The following is a 12978-nucleotide window of genomic DNA, read 5'->3' as shown; positions in this document are numbered from 1 at the left end:
ACTTTCATGATTTCTGTTCTTACTCTTGGTTATATAGTTACATCTAAGTACTTAGAGCTAGGAACCACCAGTGAAAGAGAAAGTGTTTGCCTTTCTGGAATTTCATGATTTTAGCTTTTTATAGCTAAATATTTCATTCTGTATTTGTCTCATATTTTCCTTATCTACTTATCAGTTGAAGGATGTGTAGGTTGTTCTGATTTTCTAACTAATGTGACTAGATCAGCATTAAATATTTCTAATCAAGTATCTGTGCTGTGGGTTATCAACTCCTTTGAGTTAAGAAGAAGTATTGCTGGGTCATGTAGTAGATTTATTTTGATCTTTTTGAGCATGCTTCACACGGATTTATGGGGTGACTTCACCAGGGTGCATTTCCACTAATGATGACTGAGAATTCCCCTTTCTCTACATTATCCACTACTGTTTAGTAGTGCCCAAGGCTTCTTGAGCATAATGCTTTGAATTAGTGTATCATTAGTACTAAGATAGTCTTTTGACCAAAGCAAGCCAAGCCACAGCCTGGTTCAGTCTCAAATTATTTAACTAGCTAAAGAAATTGGGTCACACTTTTGTTTAGGATCTAAAGTGACATTGAGACACATGCAAAAAATATGTGTTTTTAGATAGATAAAATATCACGAGAAAGAATTTAGGATTATGGACAAGACTGTGTAATCATGGGGAAATATCACACAGGATGGTCTTTCTAAAAAATCAGGAGAAATTTATCTTTCTTAAGTATCACTACCATAAAAAAAAAAAAAAAGATGGCTTGTAGAAGTGAGATTAAATGAGCCTAAAATGATGTGGCAGACAGAACTGGAGAATGGATTCTGTTTTTCAGTTTCAGGGAAGGGAATAGGAAACCACCAGGTCATTATGAAGTCAGTTGAACAATTTGAGACCAGGTGGCAGATTAAAGTGTCATATCAGTGTTCAACTTCTTGAAGTTGATTACTGTCTGGAACTGTGATTATATAAAGGAATATCTCATTCTTGGAAAATAAACATTGAAATATTCAGATTATAAACACCATGATATAGATGGATTTAAAGTAGCTTAAGAAAACCTTAGGGGGTTGAAATCAGACCTCACCAGTACCTGGCTTCCCAAAGATAAGCCATGAAGCAGAATTACGCATACCTGAAACATAATCTCTATCCTTCTACTTCACACATGCACCAAATATTCAGACAATTAAAACACATCCTAAGATGTTAGTAATCAGTGGCTGACCAAAAGCAGATCTTGACACCTGTCAAAGATATAATTTATTTTTTTTACTAATTCTATTATTGAAATTTGTAATTATTCTCTTATACTAAATTTTAAAAACCTCTATCTTGCCAAGGGTGGTGGCTCACGCCTTTAATCCCAGCACGGGGAGGCAGAGGCAGGTGGAACAAGTTCCAGTACAGCCAAGACTACACAGAGAAACCCTGTCTTGACCGCCCCCTAAAACAAACAAACAAAAAAACAAAAAAGATCTGGACAAGATTGGTTTCCCGAATAAATACTTTTTATTTTCTGTTCTTTTTACATTTCTGTCACTTCCTTTCTCTGTCTTACAGAAGTCCAAAACGTGTGAGAAAGTCATCTCTGTGGGTCAGACAGTCATAACAAAGCATCGGAACACTCGGTACTACAGCTGTAGAGTGATAGATGTGACGTCTCAAACCTTCTATGAGGTCATGTTTGATGATGGCTCCTTTAGCAGAGACACATTTCCTGAGGATATTGTGGTAAGTGGGTTTTTTCTGAGTGCCTTATCCCTCAGAAATGTTTGTAACTGATTGTCTATTGCCATTAATAATTTTGACATTTGTTACCCTTTTTAGTATAAAAAGAGACGGGGTTTTATTTTTCCAAATCTATTGAGAAATTTTATGTAGTCAAGAAACATAAGATATACTCTTTGCCTTTTTTGTGTGCTATTACAGAAAAATATCCAAGACTAGGTAATTTATAAAAACAGGAATATATTTGCTTGAGTTGTGAAAAGGCAAGGCAGTCCAAGTTCTGACATTTGGTCTGAGAGCACCTTCTTTCTGAACTCTGATATGGCACAGGGCAAAATGGCTATTTTCTCTGGAACTCACACAGGACATGAGTTTCATTTACCAGCCAACAGCCTTCTTACAGGGCCTAATCACTAGTAAATCTTTTTCTGACTTTGATAACCTTTTTATAAAGCTCAGGCTGAACTAGAACTTACTGTGTAGCCCAGGCCGTTATCTAACTGGGAATGATCTTTTTTCTCTTCTTCTGATTATTTTTCTCTTAACCCTTTTATTACAATCTAAGACAACAATTTCTATGCACAAAAATATTACCTCACAACCACAAGTCACATATTTTCCAAAAACAAATGAAAATCCATACACAGGGGGAAAATCACATTATGATCATGTTACATGTTTTCTTTAGAAGCTAATAAGTAGTTAAATATTGTATTAATTTTCCCACTATAAAATCTTTACCTCAAAGTAATGATTCTTTTATTATTGGTTAACAAATTTTTAAGTAAGCCAAGTATATTTCAGCCAGTTCCTTTTGTACTGGCAGGCAACTGTTTGTGGTTTCAGTGTAGCAGATTCCTAGCCAATTTCTACCATACAAAACCATAAACAAGTGGTCTAGCTAACCATCCACTTTTCCTTTTCTTTACACACAATAAAGTTATTTCCTTTCCCTTTACAACTTTGTTTTTTTTCAAGGTGCATACTGAAACCCATGATTAATTTTGTAAACTACACGACCAAGAAACTCAGACATAACCTTGGATGTAGGGATATAATTGCTTTCTTTGATCATCAGCCTGTTTTTCCCCAGGCAGAGTTCATGGGTTTGTAATGCATGAAACTTCCTTGTTTACATTTTCCATCCTCAGCAAATCTCACATCTAGCAAAGAGAGGGGTGACTTCTAATCTTATTTCTGGCTGTTGTATCTTTCATTGGAGCAGTTAACAGAACAGTTTACAACATTTCCCTATCATCTTCACTGTCTTAACCACCTGTATCTTTTAGGTTGACTCAGAAAGTTCAATTAAATCTTTCATCCAAGTAAGCATCATTGGTCTTATAAAAATTATCTTGATTATGATCTGCAAGTAGTTTACCCACTAAGGAGTGGCAAACAATCATAGTACACTAGATAGAGTGGGATTTAAAAAAATTCTTTATGTACTTTATGTATATAGGTGTTTTCTCTGCATATGCATCTGCACAGCAGAAGAGGGTATCAGATCCCATGAGACTATAGATATAGATGGCTGTGAGCCACCATTTGGGTGCTGGGAATTGAACTCGGGTCCTCTGGAAGAGCAGCCAGTGTTCTCAACTGCTGATCCATTTCTTCAGCCCCGAGGATTTGTTCACATAGTAATCACACCATGCCCAGTACAGTAGGAACATGAACATGATAGCAGCAAGCAGGAGAAAGCACAGCAGAAGCAAGGGAAATTCTGGAGACAACCACTACCCCCACCTTGGCCTTTGCCTCTCCAGGGTGCACCCATTTTAGCTTTGCTATTTGGTGGGTCGTATTCCATAATGATTGTAGCTCTTACAACCTGGAACCAAATGTAATGTGTTTAAGTTACTAGTTATTTCACATTGGATTAACAAAAGTCACACAGGAAAGAGACTTGTGGTATTTAGTCAGCTGTGTCCTAGACTCAGGCCCTCACTGTAGCTCTCAGCTCATTCAGAGAAGCTGGTGGATATGCACAGTTTAATGACTGGCTGTGTTTTGGGATTCACATAAAGGGGAGGCTTTACATGGATATCAGTTCCCAGAGATGAGACTAGCCAATCTGACAGTACTTCTATTGTTCCTTCTCTTGGACTTCAATTTGAGGCTCAAGTCTTGCATTTACCATTTCTGCTTCTCCTGATTCTTTGTGGATATGTTGCTTCAATTTGTACTTGGAAAGAAGCTTCTTAACTTTAATAATAATTATTATAATCACACATTTCTGTATGGTAATAAATTAATTGTAACCTTATGAGATTGAATATGTATCAGAATTTGTATCTCTCTGGAGATGAAGAAACATGGATTCAGTCTGCTTTGTTATGCTTACATCTCTGTATTGTTAACTGGGCTGGGGCATATGTCCCAGCCAGTAAAGGTGCTTGCTGCCAAGCCTGATGAACTAAGTTCAGTCCCCTGGTCCCATGTGATGGAAGAAGCAAACCAGCTCCTGAAAGTTGTCTTCTGACTTCCACATTCACACCGTGGCATTCACTTGTTTCTCTTACCCCAATGAGCTCACATACATGTATACACACATACACAAAATAAATAACATGTAACTTAAAATAGTTTTTAAAAGAATTACATGAATGGAAACAAAAGTATCCTTTATCTCTGGTACAGCAGCTGCACCTGAATCTATTGCTGTTTCTGCCATTAATCGCAGCTCTTCAGTTACTAGCTGAGTATCTATTGCCATTTGATAGAGATAGTTTGATAGTTTTCTTTACTGGTGTGACTTCTGATAGATCAGCCACACTCTAGGGAAACCTCCCACATCCAACACAAATTTAGGCAACACGATTTTGATTCCATGGGTGTAAAGAAAAAAAGAAATCTCTCTATTGAATGACTAGAAAGGTGGGGATGGATCTAGAAAGATTTAGAAAAGTAGGCAACTATGACTTAATAAAAAAAAAAAAATACATTGCATGAAGCCGGGCGGTGGTGGCACATGCCTTTAATCCCAGCACTCGGGAGGCAGAGGCAGGTGGATCTCTGTGAGTTCAAGACCATTCTTGTCTACAAGAGCTAGTTCTAGGACAGCCTCTAAAGCCACAAAGAATCCCTTTCTCGAAACACCTTCTCCCCCCCACCAAAAAAATACATTGCATGAAATTCTCAAAGAATGCATAAAAATATTACTTTAAAAATGTTTACTTCAAAGAGTATTTATAAAGGTCAATTGTATCTAGGCTAAAGCACCTTGCTAGTTGCAAAATGCTACTGAAATGTTAGATGTTATAAATCACTATCCAGTGTCTTCCTCAGAGCTTCTGCCTGGATAATTCTCTGTCAAATAGCAAATATAAAGTTCTGGTGTGTTATTATCCTTGCCTTATGAGGTTCCTTTGCAACTTTATGGTGTAAGCTAAGTGCTCCCTTGCTTCATACATCTTCCCTGAATACCCAAGCAAGATAATAATCCATAAAACACAGTGGAATTAATTATTCCTTTTAATTGTCAAGAGTTCATCATTTGCTAACCTTAAAACACCTTTTCATTAATCCCACAGAGCAGAAACTGTTTAAAACTGGGCCCTCCTGCTGAGGGAGAAGTCATCCAAGTCAAATGGCCTGATGGTAAACTCTATGGTGCAAAGTATCTTGGATCAAATATTGCCTACATGTATCAGGTGGGTGCTGCTTTCTCTGTGATGCTTGGTGAGATGGACAGGAGATACAAGGAAGAGAAAACATGAATGTCCTGTGGATCAAAAAAGCCACACAAATTTTTTGTGCCTGTTATTCTATGAAAGAGAAAACTTGAATTTCTAACAGCCCAGGTTTCTTAGTTGCCTCTTTGGACACTGAGAAAAACCTAGTATTTGGTATGGCTCAACTACTAGATAATAGGTTCTCGTGTTTTCGTCATGAGAGTTGGTTTATTTTACCTTAAGCCAAAGCATGGAGCTTAGAGTGTTATTTATAATTCAGCAGTAGAGCACTTGCCCCTATGTGCAAAACCCTGGATTTGATGTCCAGCACTACAGGAATTTTTAAAATAAGTAAATTAAATAAAATAAGATGTAACATTCATTTGCCCAGTTGATACACTATTACATGTTACTTCATATTATGTTGTGTTAGCTTTGTGATGACTGACCAACTAGGACCCTGTGACTTGATTTCTTTGGGTAGAGAAGCCTAACCTAGGCATCTCTGAGGATAAACCAAAACCAGTGCACCATTGGCACAGACATTCCAAGGAGCTTACAGTTGTTGTCTACTCAATTTTAAAAAAATATTGTGTTCTGGGGAGATGGCTAAGAGGTTAAATGCACTGGCTGTTCTTCTAGAGGTCCAGAGGTCCCGAGTTGAATTCCCAGCTAACACCTGGTGGCTCACAACCATGTAATGAGATCTGGTGCCCTCTTCTGGCATGCAAGCATATATGCCTCCAGAACACTGTATACATAATAAATAAATAAGTCTAAAAAAAAAAAAAAAAAAAAACAGTAGTTTAGGAAAAAAATCCGAAATTGTTCTGTCCCCACCAAAAATAAAGATGTGTTAAACTCACAAAAGAGAAACATGGGTAGCACATGTGCATTCAGATTCCTTAGAGAACTTTAAAACTGAACATTAACAACATGGAAAAAAATCTAGAAGATTCAAACCTGATAAGTTGAAAAACAGCTTACGATTAGTAAGATACCAGTTTGAGTAAAGAAGAAAGTTAACAGGAAGAAAAGAGATACCTTAATATAGGGAGACATTATAAGTTTAAAGAGAAATCTGGCATAGGGAAATGTTCAGGGATCCACATGGATGACTCTAACTAACAATCTAAGCAGTGGTTGAGAGGCTACCTTAAACACCCTTCCCCTATAATGAGATTGATGACTACCTTAAATGCCATCCTAGAGCCTTCACCCAGTAACTGATGGAAGCAGAAGCAGAGATCCACACTGCACTGAACTCCTGGAATCTAGTTGTAGAGAGGGAGGAGTGATAAGCAAAGAGGTCAAGACCGTGCTGGGGAAACCCCTGAACAAGTAGAAGCTCAGCGACCCCAGTCTGACAGCTGGGGGACCAGCAAAGGACTGAGGCAGGCCCCCTGAATGTAGGAGTTAGTTGGGAGGCCAGGGCAGTCTATGGAGCCTCTGGCAGTGGAACCAGTATTTATCCCTAGTGCACAAATGGGCTTTGGAAGCCCATTCCCTATGGAAGGATACTTTCTCAGCCTAGATACATGGCAGAGGGCCTAGGTCCTGTCACAAATGATGTGACAGACTTTGATGATCCCCCCTAGGGAGCCCCCAACTTTCCTAGCAAGTGGAGTGGGGCTGGTGGGAGCATGGAAGAACTGGAGGGTGAGGAAACTGAGATTGATATGTAAAATAAGATTGTTTTTAATTTAAAGAAAAAAGAAAAAAGTTAACTGATAATGGGCAAGGGCTTAAATAGAGGAGTACAATGCCAAGACAGGGCACCAGGAACTAGAGCACAGTGTAATTAAAAGGTGCTCAAAGAAGTTTAGAAACCATGAAAGGACATTTTTTTCATCATCTAAGAGTTGGTGTCCTGGCTAGTTTTTGTCAAGTTGACAATAGCTAGACTTATCTGGGAAGAGGACCCTCAATTGAGAAAGTGCTTCCACAAAAATGACCTATAGGCAAGGCTTTGGCACATTTTCTTAATTAGTGATTGATGTGTGAGGGCCCAGGCCATCGTTGGTATGCTGATCCTGGACAGATAGTCCTGAGCTGTATAAGTAACCAGACTGAGGAACCAGTATGCAGCAATACTCCAGTCCTCTAGGGTCTCTGTTTGTTTCAGTTCCTGCCTCAAGGTTCCTGACCTGACTTCCCTGTGGTGTGGAAGTGAAATGAAACCTCTGTTTTGGGTGCTGTGTTTTCATCTCAGCAAAGAAACTTAAAGCAGTTAGCAAGTGGAGCACTTGTGCAGAAAATTGTCATTTTCAATCCTTCTACATATATATATATATATATATATATATATATATATATGGATTGTATGTGATGATATAAGTGTATCAAGTTGTTCACAGTTAATCAAACCTCAAAAGTGGGCTGGATACTACAGGAGATTCCTGGAGAAAAGCATTAATATATCATCAAAACAAAATGTCACATTTAATAACAAGAATAGTGAAGCTATTTAACAAAGCTTATTGCTGCATAAAAGTATCACATGTTTAAAATCCAGGCTAATCATTAATCAGTGCATTTGCCCAACAACATAAAACTATGGACACACATATATAAACCCCATGAAAGTCAAAGCTGGCATTAAAATTATCTCTTTAAGTACAAGTAGTATAAATTTCCTCATTAAACCAAGTGGCCCTTTGAGATTACTTTGTGCTTTCTGTCTTTCCCCTTTACTGTTGAATAATATACTGTTGAATAATATACTGTTGAATAATTCTATACATTAAAATGTATAGAAACAAATACTGAAACATAGTGCAAAATATGCTAAATCTGTGTGTGTTTGTGTGTATGTGTCTGTGAATTTATGTTTATATGTATATATTTGTATATGTACCTGTGTTTATATGTGTATATCTGTGTATTCTTCCATCTCTCTGTGTGTGTTTCTGTGTATGCCTCTGTAGATTTTTGTCTGTGTATGTATGTATGTCTTGTGTATGTATATTTATGTCTGTGTATGTCTCTGTGTGTGTTTGTATGTATTTATGTCTGTGTATATCTATTTGTATATATTTGTGTATGTGTGTCTCGTGTATGTATGTTTGTGCATATATTTGTGTGTGTGTGTGTGTACCTTTATGTGTATGTATGTTTGTAGGTGTGTTTTGCTCCCCTCAATAGTCCTGTAAAATAGATTTTATTGATTTCCAGTCTATTAATAAGAAGAAGTAAAGACTCGGGGAATAATATTTATTTTTAAGGAACCAACGTACTCATTTTATAAAAACAAGAACCAGAAATGACTCTTGTCTCCATCCTAATAAGAGGAAACAGATGTCCAACTTGCAGTGAAGTTTTGCCTATGGATACTTGAGACCTGGACATATTAAGACAGTCAACTATACTATTCACATTGTATTACTAAAACTCTCTTTTTCACTTAGAATTTGCAAAATATTTAAAACAGAAGAAAGTAGTCACAGGTAGTAGTTTTGGCTATGTTTTCAAATATGTAAATGAGAGCATGGCTTTCTTAATTTAAACCTATCTAAGGTAACCATTTTGTAAATAGAACAAGGTCAGGAAGTACCCTATTTTCCTTCTCAGCCTTTCATGCATTAGCAGCAGGGTTGTTTTGTGATCTTAGCCTGATTCCACCGTTGTATAGCTTCATCTTACACTAAAAATGAAAACAAAAACATGTTTAATCTGTGCTTCTATCTCAGTTGTGTTTATAGCATAGGACCACTGCATAATTTGACTCATCTTTTTACTTTTAAAGTCCCACTGTATTTTACTAAAAGTGAAAAATTCAGAAAATCTGAAAAGCTGGAGGTTCTAAATTCTAATCAAATGTCTACTTAACCCACCAATTGTCCTTTCTTTGACAAAAATTGTTGTTGGAATACATCTGGACCAACTACCAATTCAGACTTCAACTGCACCAGGATCATGGACATTTCTCTAAATTTCCTAAGTTCTTAAAAAAAAAAGTTATAGACTTATTTGCTGCCATTTCTCTAACATAAGAAAAGAGCTGTAAACATTTTTTCTTTTAAATGATACTGTGTTTTCGAATACTGGTGGGGTTCCCATGCTATCCAGTTGGCTGTGGAAACTGGCTGGAGTGCTCCACAGGATGCTGTTACTGATTCTCTCCCACTGCCATGGAATGACTAGTCTGAAGGATATAGAAAGTTAGTCACTGTCACTGCCTAGATGAGCTATCACTAGAGTATTCCCAGTCTCACCTGCAGATGTAGATATTCTCAGACAGGGACTCTACAAGATAAAAAGTTAAATCAGCTGGGATTTGGCAAGAATGCACTGTGGCCAAATTGTCTTAATACTTGTATTTTGGAACCTTACAGGACATTAAGTACATAGTTGTCTTTTATTGCATGGGATTGCTAAATCTTCAATTTTTTTCTTCTTCTTCTAATTATAGTCATGTTTCTCCCAAATAGTAGAGAGGAACGTAGGCTGAAAAAACAGCTCACCATGAAGACTTACATCAAACAAGCAGAAAGAGTAAAAGAAAGGGAAAAGAAAGACTGAGGACACATCTATTCTAGGAGAGGCACAAAGGTTATCATTAAAATTAGCTAGTATGACATCTCTCAAATTGACAACACATCAGTATCAAATCCATAGATAATGGGATAGCTGAAATGCTAGAAAAGATTTCAGAGTCCTATTTGTTGGCCTTTTGAGACAGGGTTTCTTTGTGTAACAGCTCTGGATGTCTGGAACTTGCTTTGTAGACCAGGCTGGTCTTGAACACATAGAGAGCTGCTTACCTCTGCCTCCCAAGTGCTGGGATTAAAGGTGTCACCACTGCCTGGCAACAATAACCATTCTTACTAGAACAAGAATCTCAGAGCAGTTTTAATTTCCTTGACACCTCAAAATATCGAACAATTTTTCAAGTATTTATTGAGCATTTATATTTGTTCTGAGGATAGTAGATTCACTTCAGTAGCACATTTACTGACTAAATGATTTGGGGGTGCTTTTTGGTTCAGTTGATTGTTTAAATTTTGTAGTTCTTTGGGTATTTTGGATATTAATTTCCATGTGATGGTCAGTTCTCAAATGCTTTTTCTCATTTTTGTTCACCATCACCTTTCTGGTGGTAAATTCTGTTCAAACAATATGGTACCAACAAAATGCAGCCCGTCTTAATGCTGGATTTGCCATTTTTCTGAGAAATATCTGATCAGTCCTCATTTTTCTTGTTTGGTTTTGGGGGGGATAAAGATTTCATAGCTCATATCTGTCCTGTTCAATAATCATAACTGTTCTCAAACAGCTTTGTTCTTAGTTGGATAAGAGAAAATGCTCTTCTAACTTCTGACTTTGGCTCGTTCTGTATTTGCTCTGTTACAGTTCTTTTTTGGGGGGCGCGGGGGCATAGGGAACTCTTGAGAAATGATCGATACTCTTTTGGTTTTGCTACATATCATGATGCCTTATATTTCATCTTTAGGTTGAATTTGAAGATGGATCCCAGATAGCAATGAAGAGGGAAGACATATACACTTTAGATGAAGAGTTACCCAAGAGGGTAAAGGCCCGCTTTGTAAGTGCTAATGACAAGTACTACTTATCAAATCCCCACCCCACCCCCACCTGCATGAAGTCCTCATCCTCTCTATGCTTTCCCAGTTACAGAAGAAAACAACCTTGGGCTTTTTTGGTATTTTTGAAGAAAGCCAAAGTAACTTTTTCCTTGTTGTAACCTGACCAATGCAATTCTAAACTTGGATAAAAAGAGGAAAACCAGTGTGTACATGGCTTACTTTTCTTCTGATGGGATCAAAGGACAGTTCTTTATGTTAAAAATTTATTGACATAATAATGACTATTAAATCTGTCCTTTGTACAAAGCTCTGGACACAAATAGAAAATTAAGGTATTTATTCTTGTTAGTGGAAGCTACATTAAAAGGAAGTATTGACCAGTAGATTAAAGAGAATCTGCATTAGAAAAATGTTCTCTTGTAACCTTATGTATTGTTGAAGTTCTTTGTCACATACTCACTGATTGTTTGTGCCTACACTCTCACTTTCATAACACGTAACAATGCCAGAATATTAGTAGTGGGAATATTAATAGAGGTAAAATACATACACGCATATATGTGTATATTTATTTTTCCAAGTCTAGTACATGTCACTAAATACTTATACATGTGGGTTTCATAGTATTGTATTATAAAGTATTTAGCAGAGCCTAAAATGAAGTGTATTTTACTGATTTAGAATCTTATCTGTAACCTCTCTGAAATGATAATTGCAAGCAGAGAAGTTAATTGTCTGAATAAATTTTTCTCCCATACATTCTTATGTCCTCTTGCAGTAACAGAGTTATGATAGATTATTTATTTAGTTATTTTGGAAAACCAAAGGCTTCAAGGGGCAAATTGAATATTCAGCTCTTTTTTTTGTTGGGTGAGATCCTGATGGCAGGGAACCCACAGCAGGTGTTGTGGGTTCCCTCTCTGCTGCACCTCCAGAAGAAGGACTTTTAAAAGTAAAGGCTAAGAGATGAGACATTGTTGGTACTGCTGTTCATCCAATGGGATATGGATGGGGTACTCAGAAGACCTACCCATAGTTTGAGAACATTTTAATTAAAAAAAAAACAAAAACAGATTAGCCACCAGATAATAACTGTGAGCAAAGAGAATATTAAATGCACCTATTGTAGATACAAATTCTCTTAAAGGCTCAATAACAATGTCATGTTTGTTGTTGTTTAGCTTTTATTAGCCCATAAAGTTTTGGATAGGGGTTAGAATAGGAAACATTCTGAAAGTGTTTTCTGATGTATGTATAGCTGCTGTGCCCACTGCTAAATTGATTCTTAGAGATTTCACCTTCACGATTTTTAAGAATTCATGAAAAAATCCTAGAGATAGACATAATCTCTTTATTCCATGGTAGATAGGAATAGGAATTGATTCCATGCTGCCTTTTTTGGTATTTTTATTTGAAAAAGGCTCCTGGATGTCATTTTGTATTGTGTGTTCTCAGTACTTTTTTCCTCCTATGTTTTTGTTTTGTTTTGTTCTTGTTTTGAAACAGGTTCCATATGTAAGCCAGACTGGCCTATAACTCACTATGAGGTCAATGATATCTTTGAATTCCTGGCCCTTCTCATGCCCCTCCCATGTGCTAGGATTATTAACATGTGACACATACCTGGCTTCTCTGAGAACACTTTAATTAAAAAAAAAAATAGTCAAGTAAAATACACTGTATGCAGCCCTGAATCTGAGCCCAGCAGGAAACACGTTCAGGAGCCCTTGCCACTTTTATTGTTACTGAATCAAAGACTGGTACACCCTTCAGCCAGTAACCTGCCTTTCCCTCATGTGGGTATCTAGTGCACTGGTCATTAGGCTGTCTCCCAGAACTTTTCCAGCTGGGGAGACAAATCTAATTGGAAAGCTAATTGATAGAAGATACTTTATGGCTAGAGAATTTTTCTAGTTTGAGGAAGATTGATAAGCAGCCCTTATTATTGAGAGTTTACTTTTTAGTGACTTTGCCTCCCTTGGATTCTTCTGGCTTGGGGAGAAATGTTTTAG

General features: G+C 37.1%; 1 protein-coding gene across 3 annotated transcripts in view; it reads left to right on the top strand.

Moving 5' to 3' along the window:
- Nucleotides 1-12978, top strand: part of Kdm4c (lysine demethylase 4C) — a 171734-nt gene that overhangs the window by 155224 nt on the left and 3532 nt on the right. For all 3 annotated transcript variants that reach the window (XM_027400227.2, XM_027400228.2, XM_027400229.1), the window contains 3 exons: nt 1576-1746; nt 5280-5399; nt 10873-10965. In XM_027400227.2, the coding sequence (XP_027256028.1) occupies nt 1576-1746; nt 5280-5399; nt 10873-10965 (384 nt within the window). The remainder of the gene's footprint in view (nt 1-1575; nt 1747-5279; nt 5400-10872; nt 10966-12978) is intronic.

Source organism: Cricetulus griseus, chromosome 2 (genome assembly GCF_003668045.3).
Source record: "Cricetulus griseus strain 17A/GY chromosome 2, alternate assembly CriGri-PICRH-1.0, whole genome shotgun sequence".
NCBI classification, from domain to species: domain Eukaryota; kingdom Metazoa; phylum Chordata; class Mammalia; order Rodentia; family Cricetidae; genus Cricetulus; species Cricetulus griseus.
Note: the sequence above shows the minus strand (reverse complement) of the source record. Positions and strands in the feature narration are given on the sequence as shown.